This window comes from Takifugu rubripes, chromosome 7, assembly GCF_901000725.2.
Source record: "Takifugu rubripes chromosome 7, fTakRub1.2, whole genome shotgun sequence".
In the NCBI taxonomy this organism is placed as follows: domain Eukaryota; kingdom Metazoa; phylum Chordata; class Actinopteri; order Tetraodontiformes; family Tetraodontidae; genus Takifugu; species Takifugu rubripes.
This window is the reverse complement of record NC_042291.1, coordinates 6,040,699-6,053,100: the sequence shown is the minus strand read 5'-3', so window position 1 is coordinate 6,053,100 and position 12,402 is coordinate 6,040,699. Positions and strand designations below refer to the sequence as shown.

Here is a 12,402-nt window from a genome sequence, read left to right as displayed (position 1 = left end):
AATCTTGTGATCTAAGTGTGTGATGGAAGAGCAGATCACTTACTATGCATTACATATGGTGGAGGCTGTTGGAGCAGAGAGAAAAGAAGAAACCAGCTGAGAAGGGAGAGACTAAGACAGCAGCAAGACATTAAATTAAAACTATTTTCATACAAACATTATCTTAACCTCAAACTTTATTTGCCTTTCATCATTAAACCTATTAAAGACAAAACTGACTCATGTTTTTCTAACAATGACAAATATTTTGAATATTAACTGGAGGTAATTGCAAGAACCATCTAAATAGATCTAAAGAAAATGGGTTTATACACTTGCAATCAATGAATTTCTAGTATAAATATTCTGTCCTGGGTTATTGTAAAAAAAAAAAAAAAAAACGGCACCCATGGAAGGGAACCCACATTAACAGCAATAAACATTGATTAGTAAAGTTGTTGTGAGGTTGTTGAGTATAAATACATATATTAAATACTTTACATACTTTTAGGTTAAAAAGAATTTTGAATTTGTTCCTGTTGACATTAGTCTTTCAGAGACTTAGCGCCACCTCCAGTTTAAACAAGGCAACATCCTCCTGAAGGTGTGTCTGAGCTCAGGGATGCGAAAGGCGTAGATGACCGGGTCAATGAGGGCGTGGCTCATGAGCAGAACCAAGTGTAGCTGAAACATAGATCGGTAGCACTCGCAGTACGGATTCATGGGGCACGCCATGAGGAAGATCAGGTGGAGAAAAAATGGCGCCCAGCAAACCATAAAGGCCCCAAATAGGATGGTTAGAGTCAAGATGCCTCTCATGCCATGGCCCCACCGCCTCTGGTGCTGATGCTTCCCACTGCCATTGGGCAGGGCAGCAATCTTCCTGGCATGGACGCGTGCAAGTATGAACATGTAGACATACAGGATGTAGATAATCGCCAAGGAGATAATGAAGAAGACCACAAAGCAGCTCATGATGAGGTTGGAATCGAAGAACCTCACCATGAGCATGGCTGAAACACCACACGTTGTCCAGATGAGGCCCAGGATGGCTCCTGTGCGCTGCATGGTCATGATGTTGTGGTAGCGAAGTGCGTGGAAGATGGTGATGTACCTGAAAGTGAAAACAAATCCGTCCGGTAAGAAGTTTATGGTGTCTCCTCTGAGAGTTGCACAAAACAACACGGCAAAACACCCGTGTGTAAAAATGAATAAATAAGACTATCATGCAAACCTGTCAACAGCAATCGCCAGGAAACTGAAAATGGAGCCCAAAAACGACATGCACAGCAGCGAGTCCACCACGTCATCCGCCTTCCGCTCGGAGAAACCCACTTTCCTCAGGTGCCCCACTTCTGCAAACGTGATCATCAAGTTCTCCCACGTCTTGGTGACGCTGGCCACCGTGTTGAAGGCCGCCAGGCTGCCGATGAAGCAGTACATGGGCGAGTGAAGGTTCCTGTTCCAGGAAATGGCCCCTATGACCAGCAGGTTCTCAAGCAGGCTCACAAAACCGATGGTGAAGAAGACGTGGATGGGAACATTCACCTCTGGGCAGTCTGATCGGTTCACGGTCGTAGCGTTCATCGCTAATGAAGTGAATTTGAGAACTTGTAGTTTTGAGGATTAGACATTAAAAATTCAGCCTGAGCTAGAACCACCTTCTGTGCTGTGGGAGTGTGAACGCTCCTGTGTGCATTTTGTCAACACCAGAATAATTATTTATGCTCTACTGCTGCTGAATGTGTCAGGTTCTTGCTCTTTGCAACACAATCGTATAATCAATGTTATTAGTGTTTTTTTTTCAGCTTTGCACAATGATGGCCAGAAGCTTTTCCAGGATGTTCTAGAGCAGCTCATCGGATCCGTGTAACCTGTGGGAAGAGGAAGGGCAGAGTCTGTTTAGCCATTTAGAATTGCAGTGACAACACAGTCTTTGATGGATCACATGGCATTTCAGCCCAGGGTGAGTCTCTGTAGTTGAACCGGAATGTTGCTATTCAAGGCAGAATTTGATGTAGAAAGCAGAATGGGAGCATAACGAGAAAGAAAAACAACCAGTGGTGATGTGAGAAATTCAACTGAGCCCAGAAGGACCTGACAGATGGAGATGAGAATCGATCTGTTCATCTCATCCTGTTTAAAGTCTTACTGGGGTTTATCGACAACATAATGACAGAAAAAATGTCCCCACAGGGGGCTTGGGAAGTCATTTGATTGAGCAGTGTGTGTGTGTGTGTGTGTGTGTGTGTGTGTGTGTGTGAGAGAGAGAGAGAGAGAGAGAGAGAGAGAGAGAAAGAGAGAGAGAGAGACGAACTGACAGAGACATGAGATATAATATTCAAAAGTTTGATTATTTTCACAGATTTCAAGATGTTACTTCTCTCTATGCAAGTACTTCATTAATAATACTTATACTAATTAATAATACGAGTGCTTCTGTTAACACATCTGCATGATGAATGTAAATCATGCCCACTGGGCAGGAATACACCCTGGACTGTTCACCATTAAAGTCATACAATCCGAGAAGGCACTGTAGAGTCTCCCAGCAGCATGTTTGACCGGCAGAACTGGGAGGAACGTCATCGGAACGATCAGGACTGAATATATTGGTTTGAAATTAACCTTTAATGTCGCCCATATGATGAGCCTTCAGCATCAGGTTGCTCAGCGACCTGGCAGTTCAACTTATTCCTCAATTCAGAGCCTTGATTCGATCACATTGACAGCTTTTCAAGTGACTTCTCATTTACAGAACTCAATCCGTGTTTAACCCGTTCCACCCTTCAAACACCTTGTTTGATGCTGGTTGTCACGGCTGGCCTCTCAAAGCCTGACACGTTGTTCATTTGGACGTCCAGTGTGACGTCCTGCCCGTGCGGTGAGGACACCAGAAGATGACATCTGCAGCGTATGTGTTTCAATTCAAACCCGATATAGAAGTTTTTATAAGTGACAGCCGTCCCTCACAGACACGCTGCCACTGAAAGATCAAAGCCAGATGATTCATGCACAAGCACACAAAGTGGGAGTAATGAATGAAGCTTTAGTGGCTGAGTGCTGGCCCAGTTTCCACCTCTGCTTGCCGTCTTCACAGCAGAGCCTCCTACTGTATCTTAGATACCATTTACTCTGGGTTACTGGCTCTCTGATAATCTGAACAATGTTGTCATTTTAAAGCCCATCTATGCTGCAATTTGCTATAGTCTGAAACGCCTCAGTCATTATTTAAAAGCTTACTCACGCCTTTCTTCGGTGCACTGCAAGCGGTTCAAACATCCTGCTTTCTGAAGCCTTCCCAAAGATAATTTGCCAGATGAGAAGTGAAGTGAAGCAGTCTTTCAGAGGTTGTTTTTAAGTGGTTTGAGGGGTCCTGATAAGGACACTGTTATTGTAACCTCCAAATGGTTACCTCATCAAGGCTGTTCCTCTTTTTCTTTATTTTTACTTTCAAAACACCATCAGTCCAAGGATGGCCTGTCTAATGTAATTTTCTCTCTGTTCAATCAAAGAATTGTCACTAGTCTGAACTCAACAATATGTTTAAGCTGTAATATCATGTCAGATATCGGGAAAGTTTAAATTAAACTCAGATGCTGACAAAGGAGGCAACATTGCAGTAGTAGGTGTGGGTCAGAACACAGACCCAGAGAATGCTTAAGCTTATGGGCCACATGTAGATTTAAATTTAAACGAGCACTGATTATAAATCATTAGCCTGAGATAGATGTTAAAAAAGCCCCCAAACCCAGAGTGGTTTGCTCAGCATGTGCAGCAATGCTGTCGACAGGTTTTATTCCATCTCTAGTTCTGCTGAAATCCACCAGTTTAGTCTGGAATTCTAATATCTTAGCTCTGTAAAGCATTTTCCCCAGGTGTCTTCCATTTTTGTCCTGGAATTCCAATCTATATTTACACTACAGCATATCTGTTCACAGTCAAAACATGCGTGGCATAAGTCCGAATCCTTCTCCAGGAAAGAGGTTGTTTATTTGATGCCAGTGCTTTAATAATGTGCCTTTAATAATACCCACACACTAGACAGCACATTGAAGTAGGTGTAGCAGGATCACTGGCTAAATATCTCCACGTTTCTTTGCTTCTTGCTGTCATAATCTGTAAGATTTTTTACATAAGGTCACATCGGAGTTTATCCTATGAATGGCATTTTGAGCCCCTCAGGAAGGGTTCTATTCGAAAGGATCTGCTGCAGGAAAGAAACGCCTCAGTCTTTTTGATAGACAACTTAAAGATTGAAGGGAAGGTGGGAAGAAGGAGAAGAGCCAGACATTAAAAGAAGGCAACAGATCCAAAATGGTTTTAGCCATGGGAGCTTGATGAGATGGAAGGCAGACAGAGAGTGGATCAGAAAGGAGTTTGAGTGCAGGTGAGTCACAGCCTTCCATCATTAAATGTACATTCAGTCGCTGTAACCTCCACCCCTGCCTCACCTTGGGTCCCTGCATAGCTATATTTCACACTAGCCTACAGAGGAGTTTCACAGATGGGTCATTTTGAAGGTAAATATAGAAAAACAGCCTCATGTCTTCATTGAGCACAGCAGAAATCTCGTTTTTCAGTAAACCAAAGCTTATATTCAGAAAATCATATCACCATTAATGAAGGGCTATTCACTTCCTTCTTTGATGCGCTCACAAATTAGCATAATTTAATTTGCAATTTGCAGGGATCTACAATGCTCATACTTCTTACACAGCTTTTTAAAATTTGTGCTTCAGATTATATTAATCATATTCCATCACGGGTCCTAGGAAACTATACAGAGAAGTGATTGTACTCTACTGGCGACCATATGTGATTGTTTCGGTCATTAAATGAAACGCTTCAAATGAAACCCCCCTCTCGTGAGAATAAGTACTTGCTGAGAGGTCATTATAATAGTATAAGGCAGTTTGAATGGAAAAACAGGAACTGTTGAGTAACATTTTATATAACATATTAAATAACTCATGCCACATATGGAAAACAGGAACTGTTCTTCATCTGACTGAGATGGTGTATATTTTAATGAGTTTGAAATATTTCTTTTGGCAGTTGAAGAAATTCACTGGAGTTAGGTATCCGTCCATATGATGGTTTCCCCACCAACCTCACCTCTCTGGCTCCAAAATTAATGTCCACGCCACGTACAGAATGTTAAATATTCCCAGAATCCAATGCATTAAGGCCGGTCGTGAAATGTCTGCTGTGAAACAACGTGAGGGATTGTGAACTATTCCGCCCCCTGGTGATCACTGAAGAGACGCATAACGCGTTGTCAATTCATTAATATTTGCGGTTGCTGTCATTTGTATGTTTATTTATTTATATTGTGTGTGTGTGGGGGGGGGGGGGGGGTGTCTCTGCCCCAATATAGGTATCAAAAACTAAAAAGAGAAAATGAACTTTCCACAACTATTTCTCTCCTTGTTGCAAACGTGGAAATTTTGAACAAGAGGGTTTATCCATGGAAATGCCACGACTTTGAAGAAAAATAACTCCCCATTTGTGTGAAATTACCGGTTCTCCTGTTTAACACAGGACGCAGCGACGTGATGACGTTGTTGGTGGGCGTGGCCACGGGAGGAACGCATCGACAGGAAGCTAGCAGAGCTCCGAGCCACCCACCCCGGGAGCATCAACGCGATGCCCGGTCTCCAGGTGAGAGGCTGCGGAGTGCATCATAAATAATCATAGGTAAGAAGGTTCTGTGTATTCCGGTGTTCATACAGCATTAAAGCATAGCGAGTAAACGCTAAACGTCACGTAAACGGAACCTGATTTAGAATGATAGCTAACCAGCTAGCCTAAGCTACCATGGGCAGCCGTTGGTCAATGTATGGAATTGGTTCTTCGCGTCACCAGACACGTTTACTACAGCGTATATGGTTATGGATTCTTTAAAGTGGAAAGGTAGTTTTAATGTCCTGCCTGTGTTGTCTACCATTACTGAGGGTTGTGAACAATGACGCATGTTTCTTAATGAATCATGGCTGAAGTCGATGAACCACATTTCAGTTCAGTTCAGTTTATGGAACTAAACTGCAATTAAGTTCAATTGCTGAAAATTTGCAGATAAATAATTATATTTTTTGTTATTGTTGCAGTATTTAGATGCAAGTTATGTGGCATTGCATTGTTGACAGTAACAGAGGTATTACAGCTTTGTTAGAATCAACTAGTGTACTATAATATAATGATATAAGATACCGCAGAAATATAATATGACAAAATATGACCTTTACGTTATAAAACATATTTATGGCCACTCATAAAGCTTACTTTTAATACTATTATCTTATCTATCTAATATCATCTTATTGATTTAGAATGTCTGTCCCTGTAATTTAAAAATTGTTACTAATTCTAAAAAAAAAAAGATACTCAGCCTCTTTGTTATCTCTTTTATCACCTATTCCCTGGGTTACCAAAGGTACATAATTTGAACATCTCCTATAATCTGTAATCTTCCTCTCCTTCAGTATAAATTGTGATTGAAATTGAGGCCTGAATGCAGAGTGGCTCTGGTGGCAACAACCATCTAGATTAGATGAAGGATGAAGAGCCCGGTGCACAGATGCAGGGACGTGGAGCACAGCCGCGGCCAGAGTGGGGCAGGAACCAACTACCTACAGGCTGACCAGCGCATCCCCATCTCCAAAGATGTCATCACGTCCTCCTCTGCCTCGGCCATGTGGTTCATAAAGGACGCTTGCGGGATCATGTGTGCCGTCATCACGTGGCTGCTGGTGTTTTACGCAGAGTTTGTGGTGCTATTTGTGATGCTACTCCCCTCCAAGAATCTCACGTACAGCATCGTGAACGGGACCCTTTTCAACACCCTGACCTTCCTTGCTCTCGCTTCACACCTCCGGGCCATGTGCACTGACCCGGTATGGGCCACACTCTCTTACCCTTGGATACAAATATTTGCTAAACATTCCATCTGCATTTCCTCTACAATAATCCGTGTCTTGTTGGGTTTTTTTTGTTAGGGTGCAGTGCCAAAAGGGAATGCTACTAAGGAATATATAGAAAGCCTCCAGCTGAAACCAGGACAGGTGGTTTACAAATGTCCCAAGTGTTGCAGCATTAAGCCGGACCGAGCGCACCACTGTAGGTACGTCCCCAACACAGTGGTGTGAGTCAAGCTTATAGAGGCTCACTCGCTTCATTCTACTTTACATTAATCTGTGTTCCAGATGTTTTAGGGTACATTCAGAAATATTTGGGTTCAAATGTTCCTTTCTGTCCTTCACTTCATCCACCCGCAGTGTTTGCAAACGTTGCATACGGAAAATGGACCACCATTGTCCCTGGGTCAATAACTGTGTTGGGGAGAACAACCAAAAGTACTTTGTGCTTTTCACAGTAAGTCCACAAATGAAATTATTCTAAGGAGACGTCAGAAAATGACAGCGTTCTTCATGTGCTGATTGGGCCTTTGTTTTGTATTTTCTTCTAGATGTATATTGCACTCATCTCTCTCCACGTGCTGTTCATGGTGGTCTTCCATTTCCTAAACTGTTTTGAAGACGACTGGACGAGTGAGTCTGTTTTTGAAGCCTCTGAATGCCCTCCCTCATCTCTCACCGTCCTGCTTCTGTAGTTTCTACAATCATCAAATAGACACGAGCCTTCATTAGTTTGTAGAAATTACTGCTCATCCCGATGTTGCTACAGTATCAGATAACGCAGATAAATCTCAGATCCCAGCTCACAAACGATGAATTCTGCCGTCACTTCTGACTGGTGCTGCCGTCGGGCGGCCAGTGGAGGGCAGTACGGTTGCTGTTGTGGCGTTAGCACAGTAGCGCTTCTTCATGCCTCCATCTTCTTTTGCCCTCCACATCCTCCTCCTTGTCCCTCCTTTCCCCAGAGTGCAGTTCCTTCTCTCCTCCAGCAACAGTCATCCTTCTCATCCTCCTGTGCTTTGAAGGTCTCCTCTTCCTCATCTTCACCTCTGTGATGTTTGGGACGCAGGTTCATTCCATCTGTACCGACGAGACTGTAAGTGACCCATTAATTGACCTCCAGTCCTCCCGAAATCCTCTTATCTCAGCACCTCCCTTCCCTGTGGCGAGCACCTGTTTTATCCTGAGAGTTCTGTTCTGCTTCATGCGGAAGACAAATAATTTAACGCCTTCATTCAAAGGGTTAAAACTCAGACCAGCAGTCTCACACAGAATTAATACTGGTTTAATTTCAGTTTCACCTTCCTAAGAGGTGCTTATGTCACCCAAAGAGGCAGGGTTGTGTCTTTGTAAGTTTATTAATTGAATAATAGAAATTGTATTTAAATAGTTTTTTTCTTCCTAAAAATAATGACAGAGTTCATCAGGCCTTCTTCCAGCATTAATAGAATCTGGAGCAGTTCGGTTATGAGATGAGGGTTCTACACACCAGCACCAGGTCATTCATCTCAAAATAAAAAGCAGCTGCTGTGTCTGTTATCACTCCGATGAGCACTGAACTCACTGCTAACACGAAAAACAGACTGTGTCAGTCGGTAAAGCCCAGTTTACAGACCAGGGGAATGGTTCTGTGATGTCATCAGTGGCCACCGCAATCGGGATGAGCTGCTGATGTGTTCTGAATATAAAATGTGACTATGTACAAGTTTGAATTTTTCATTTCATTTTCTCTGTATGTCAGTTTTTCTCCTTTTACTTTGAGCTAATCTGCCAGTTGGAATGACTTTATCAGATAGCACACTGCTGCAGCTGCAGGTAGATGCTTGTCAGCCTTCAGACGAGTCCGTGTGTACCAGGCTTAATCCTTCAACTCCTTTCTTTTTCTTTTTGTCTGCAACTCAGGGTTATTTCAATGGGCCGTGACACATGTACAGGAGCAGAGGAACCAGCTTAACATTTTTATTTTTTTTAATTAATGGTTACTGGGTCACAAAAGGTCCACTGAAGTTTGGTTGTCTCTCATTTTCAGGGCATAGAGCAGTTGAAAAAGGAAGAGAGAAGATGGGCTAAAAAAACTAAGTGGATGAACATGAGGGCGGTGTTTGGACACCATTTCTCCATATTGTGGTTTAGTCCCTTCTCCACCCCTGACCATGGGAAGGCTGAGACCTACCAGTATGTGGTGTGAGAGCTCAGCGCAGGGAACAAGGCGGACAGGTCAAAAGTAAAAGTGGGACGTTGGGTCCAGCCCCAGAAAGCTATGCTGAACACGATTAACACACGTGCTAGCCATGGACAGCCCGCCATCTGCTTCTTGTGTCGTCAACTAAGCGTGTTAAACGTTTTCGTGTTGCCTTGACTGAGTGCAGTTGCAGAGAGAAAGAAAACACGTTGTGAATCCTGTTTGCAAACGCTGATGAATCTTCTCCATCTTTTCCTTTCTATTCTTTCAGGACTCTCTTTTCTTGCTCTGTGTTCTTTAATCTTTCAGTGTCAACTGAAACAAAGATTTTTGTGTTTTTTTAAATGTGGTGTGTGATGTTAAAAACATTTGTTCTGAACCCCAGCACAAGAATGGGAACTGACACAGCCACATGTTCCAGAGCTGTCCCTTTCAGACAACTTGAAAATAGCTAAAAATGCTCAATTTAAATTCCCTGGATTTAATTTATCTTTTCAATTTTTGGTATATGTGGCAGGAAAGGAACCGTATTTTATTTCAGACCTGAGAGCTGGGCTCTTCAAGGAGATGGGCAAAAAGAATCTGCTAAAAAGATTCTTTCTTCGCCTCCACATGCAAAAATAAAGACCGAACCAAATGTCCCAAGGTTGTAATCACTGTTCAGGGTGACCAAAGTGGCCACTGGGGCCATTTTAATATTTTTCAAATCGTGTATGTGAGAAAACCTTCTTAAGATCATACTGAACTTTCACCATGTTTTACAATGGATGACCTGTGGAAGCATAAATGACTGATAATGGATCTAAGGGATCCTTTTGTTTCTCTTGCTTAATTTGTGTTTCCCAGAAGATGAACAAAAACAGGATGGAACCAGTTTCTTTGCTCACTTTGGTCCATATTAACACCAGCACTCCGTGTGTGTGTGTGTGTATGTGTGTGTGTGTGTGTGTGTGTGTGTGTGTGTGTGTGTGTGTGTGTGTGAGCTGCTCAAAGCTACCTGTTGTGTTGTGAGTGTGTTACAAGTTCAGTTAACCAGCCAGTTACACTGGGAAAATGGGAAAGGTCGTTGTCTTAGCTCTAAAATAACATTTGCAGGGTTTTCCTCTGGAATAGTGGGAACTCTTGAAAACAGCTCTGTGCACGTTTAAATGTGCAGCTGTGTCAAAGCATTTAAATCATATTTGAATTTCTTTCACTTATTTATTGACGACAAATTTACATTTTGTTTTTATCTTGGGAGACTTTTTCAAAAGAGTGCTTTCATTTCATTTTTCTTTATCTGGATGAAACAAAGGTTAATTTAATGGCGTCTGTGCTGGTACGTTGCTGCTGGGGAGTTTTTTTTATAAAAACAAACTTTATTTCTTTCTAAATATTCTGAATTCAGCACGTGTGCAGAGAATAAACACGTCTCAGTTGCAATGTAAGAACCGTGTGGGCTTTGATTTCACTTCCCTGCATATCATCCTTTCCTGCCTTGTTGTCACTCTTTCCTTTTCCGTCAGTATTCCCTCCATCTGTTTTATCTTTCCCGTGTATGTTTCTCCGCACTTGTGCACATGCTTTGGTTGATATTCTGCCAGGAAGCAAACAGCTCTTTATAAAAAGAAAAAATAAGGTAAGCTTAAGGTCAAATTAGCTTCACGCTTCAAAGCATGCAGACCCCATTCTGAAAGGAGAAAAATGCTACGTGTCTTGATTTATTCCTTCATCTTCTGTATTTTCAGCCAAACGTGAATGAATGAATGAAGCATGTGCCACATCACGTGTTCGTATGCTCCTCCGTGTGTCCTTGTTCTTCATTGTAAAGTGCATGCAGCTCATCTTCTGTAGGCTGTGGTGGGATTTTTTCCCCCTAATATTTGGGCTTTGTTTCTTAGAAATAAAATAAGTAATTCTAAAATTCCAAACGCCTGCGTGCTGCAAATTTTATAATCTTCAAGGTGGAATAAAATGCTATATATTCTCCCTAATTTAACCAGTAATTTATCACGTATATTTGAACTTTAAATGATGCAATAAATGGGTTCTTGCTTAACCAAAGTTCCTCATCCTCAATCCAGAAAAGGGAATAAGAGTTTCACCCATTAATTAAAATCTTTTCTGGCATAAAAATCTTAATTTTCTCTGAGAAACATGCCCCAGCTGTGTGTTGGATAATGCATGTGACACACACAGACACGTCTTCCAGCCTTTTCTCACCATGGATCATGGTTGTTGTGTCATCTCCAGGGAATCGAGCGTCTGAAGGGGGAGACCGGCAAGTGGGGGAAGATGCCATGCTGGGAGGCAATGCAGTTGGCATTCGGGGGACCATTCTCCCTCTCCTGGTGCAGTCCCTTCACAGGTGTGACATGCAAACGGACCCCCACGGAGCACGTCGAAGTCCCATTGGGAGAGATCATCGAGGAGGACGTTATTGAGATTCCCCTTGAGTAATCTTGCCTGGTTCTCATTCCAGAAGTCCTCCTCTTGCTTTCTAATTTTTAAATAACTTTAATCCATTTTGATTGTATAATTTATATATTTTTATTTTTAATCATGGGAAACTAGTGTCACTGTTGGGACTTCTGTGGTTCAGGGCTGTTTTTTTGTAATTGCAAACAAAATGGAGAGCCTCCAATTCTAAAACCATCTTTTTTAAAAAAAGAGGTGTTTTGGAAGTCTAAGACATTTTAACATAAGCACACAAATGTTTACACCAAACTTTCCAGATATTTAAATGGATAATATAAGCGACCGGTGAACTTTCAACCAAAACACGTGGATGCTGTGGTATCTGTCCTGTAATGAAGTGAAACAACCAAAGTGTTGCTGAGCGGTTGGTCGCGAGTGATCCCCGCTGCAACGGAACCACTAACTTCACTGCCACTGATGCCTTGAATCCAACCTGTGCCTTTTGTGTCTGTGGGAAATCCACGTCTGTCTCTTGAGTTTGTATCCTTGTCTAATTTTTCTGAGTTTACAGTTTTACAGATATCAGTACATCACTGTCGTCAACAAATGAACAAAAGAATGGGGGAGGAAAAAAGGCCTGTTGGGGAAAAAAACACATTAACCAGATACTGTCTTCTGCTTCTAAAAAAGTCAAAAATACACAGGGAAAATACTGCCACCATTGCCCAAATATGTTGGATCAGACAGAAAAACAGCTCCTTTTATTATTCTTGTTTGTTTGTTTCATAATATTTCATATTTTTGGAATGTGACATTTTGAAATAGTATTAAAAACTGTTTAAAGCAAAAAAGAAAGCGCATGGTTTTCTCATTGTAAGAATAGGGTTTGGGGTTCAATTCCAGAAGTGAGCTTTCTACACTGTCTAG

At 42.0% G+C, this 12,402-nt stretch overlaps 2 protein-coding genes across 5 annotated transcripts; one reads left to right on the top strand and one right to left on the bottom strand.

Annotated features, from left to right (window-relative positions):
- Positions 1–540: 540 nt before the first annotated feature.
- On the bottom strand, positions 541–1,566 carry mc2r (melanocortin 2 receptor). The gene is made up of 2 exons (NM_001032764.1): positions 1,214–1,566; positions 541–1,093 (listed from the first exon to the last, which is right to left on the bottom strand). The coding sequence occupies exons 1-2, from the start codon at positions 1,564–1,566 to the stop codon at positions 541–543; spliced, it is 906 nt and encodes a 301-aa protein (NP_001027936.1).
- A 3,966-nt stretch (positions 1,567–5,532) lies between these two features.
- On the top strand, positions 5,533–12,326 carry zdhhc3a (zDHHC palmitoyltransferase 3a). 4 transcript variants are annotated; one of them, XM_011605312.2, is made up of 7 exons: positions 5,533–5,679; positions 6,465–6,875; positions 6,978–7,102; positions 7,257–7,353; positions 7,448–7,529; positions 7,922–7,992; positions 11,311–12,326. In XM_011605312.2, exons 2-7 carry the CDS (start codon positions 6,540–6,542, stop codon positions 11,515–11,517), a joined length of 918 nt encoding a protein of 305 aa, XP_011603614.1. In that variant the 5' UTR covers positions 5,533–5,679; positions 6,465–6,539; the 3' UTR covers positions 11,518–12,326. The 4 variants fall into 4 exon arrangements, with proteins under 4 accessions (XP_011603614.1, XP_003965927.1, XP_029694972.1 ...); XM_003965878.3 differs by having other exon boundaries at positions 7,862–7,992; XM_029839112.1 differs by lacking the exon at positions 11,311–12,326 and adding an exon at positions 8,926–11,303.
- Positions 12,327–12,402: the final 76 nt, after the last annotated feature.

Bases quoted from the DNA above. Each gene is read 5' to 3' on its own strand.
- mc2r (NM_001032764.1), bottom strand. From the start codon at position 1,566: ATGAACGCTACGACCGTGAACCGATCAGACTGCCCAGAGGTGAATGTT. The intron at 1,094-1,213 runs GTTTGCATGATA...TTTCACTTTCAG, and splicing joins CTGGCGATTGCTGTTGACAG to GTACATCACCATCTTCCACG.
- zdhhc3a (XM_003965878.3), top strand. From the start codon at position 6,540: ATGAAGAGCCCGGTGCACAGATGCAGGGACGTGGAGCACAGCCGCGGC. The intron at 7,103-7,256 runs GTACGTCCCCAA...ATCCACCCGCAG, and splicing joins GACCGAGCGCACCACTGTAG to TGTTTGCAAACGTTGCATAC. The intron at 7,530-7,861 runs GTGAGTCTGTTT...TCCTTTCCCCAG, and splicing joins TTTTGAAGACGACTGGACGA to AGTGCAGTTCCTTCTCTCCT.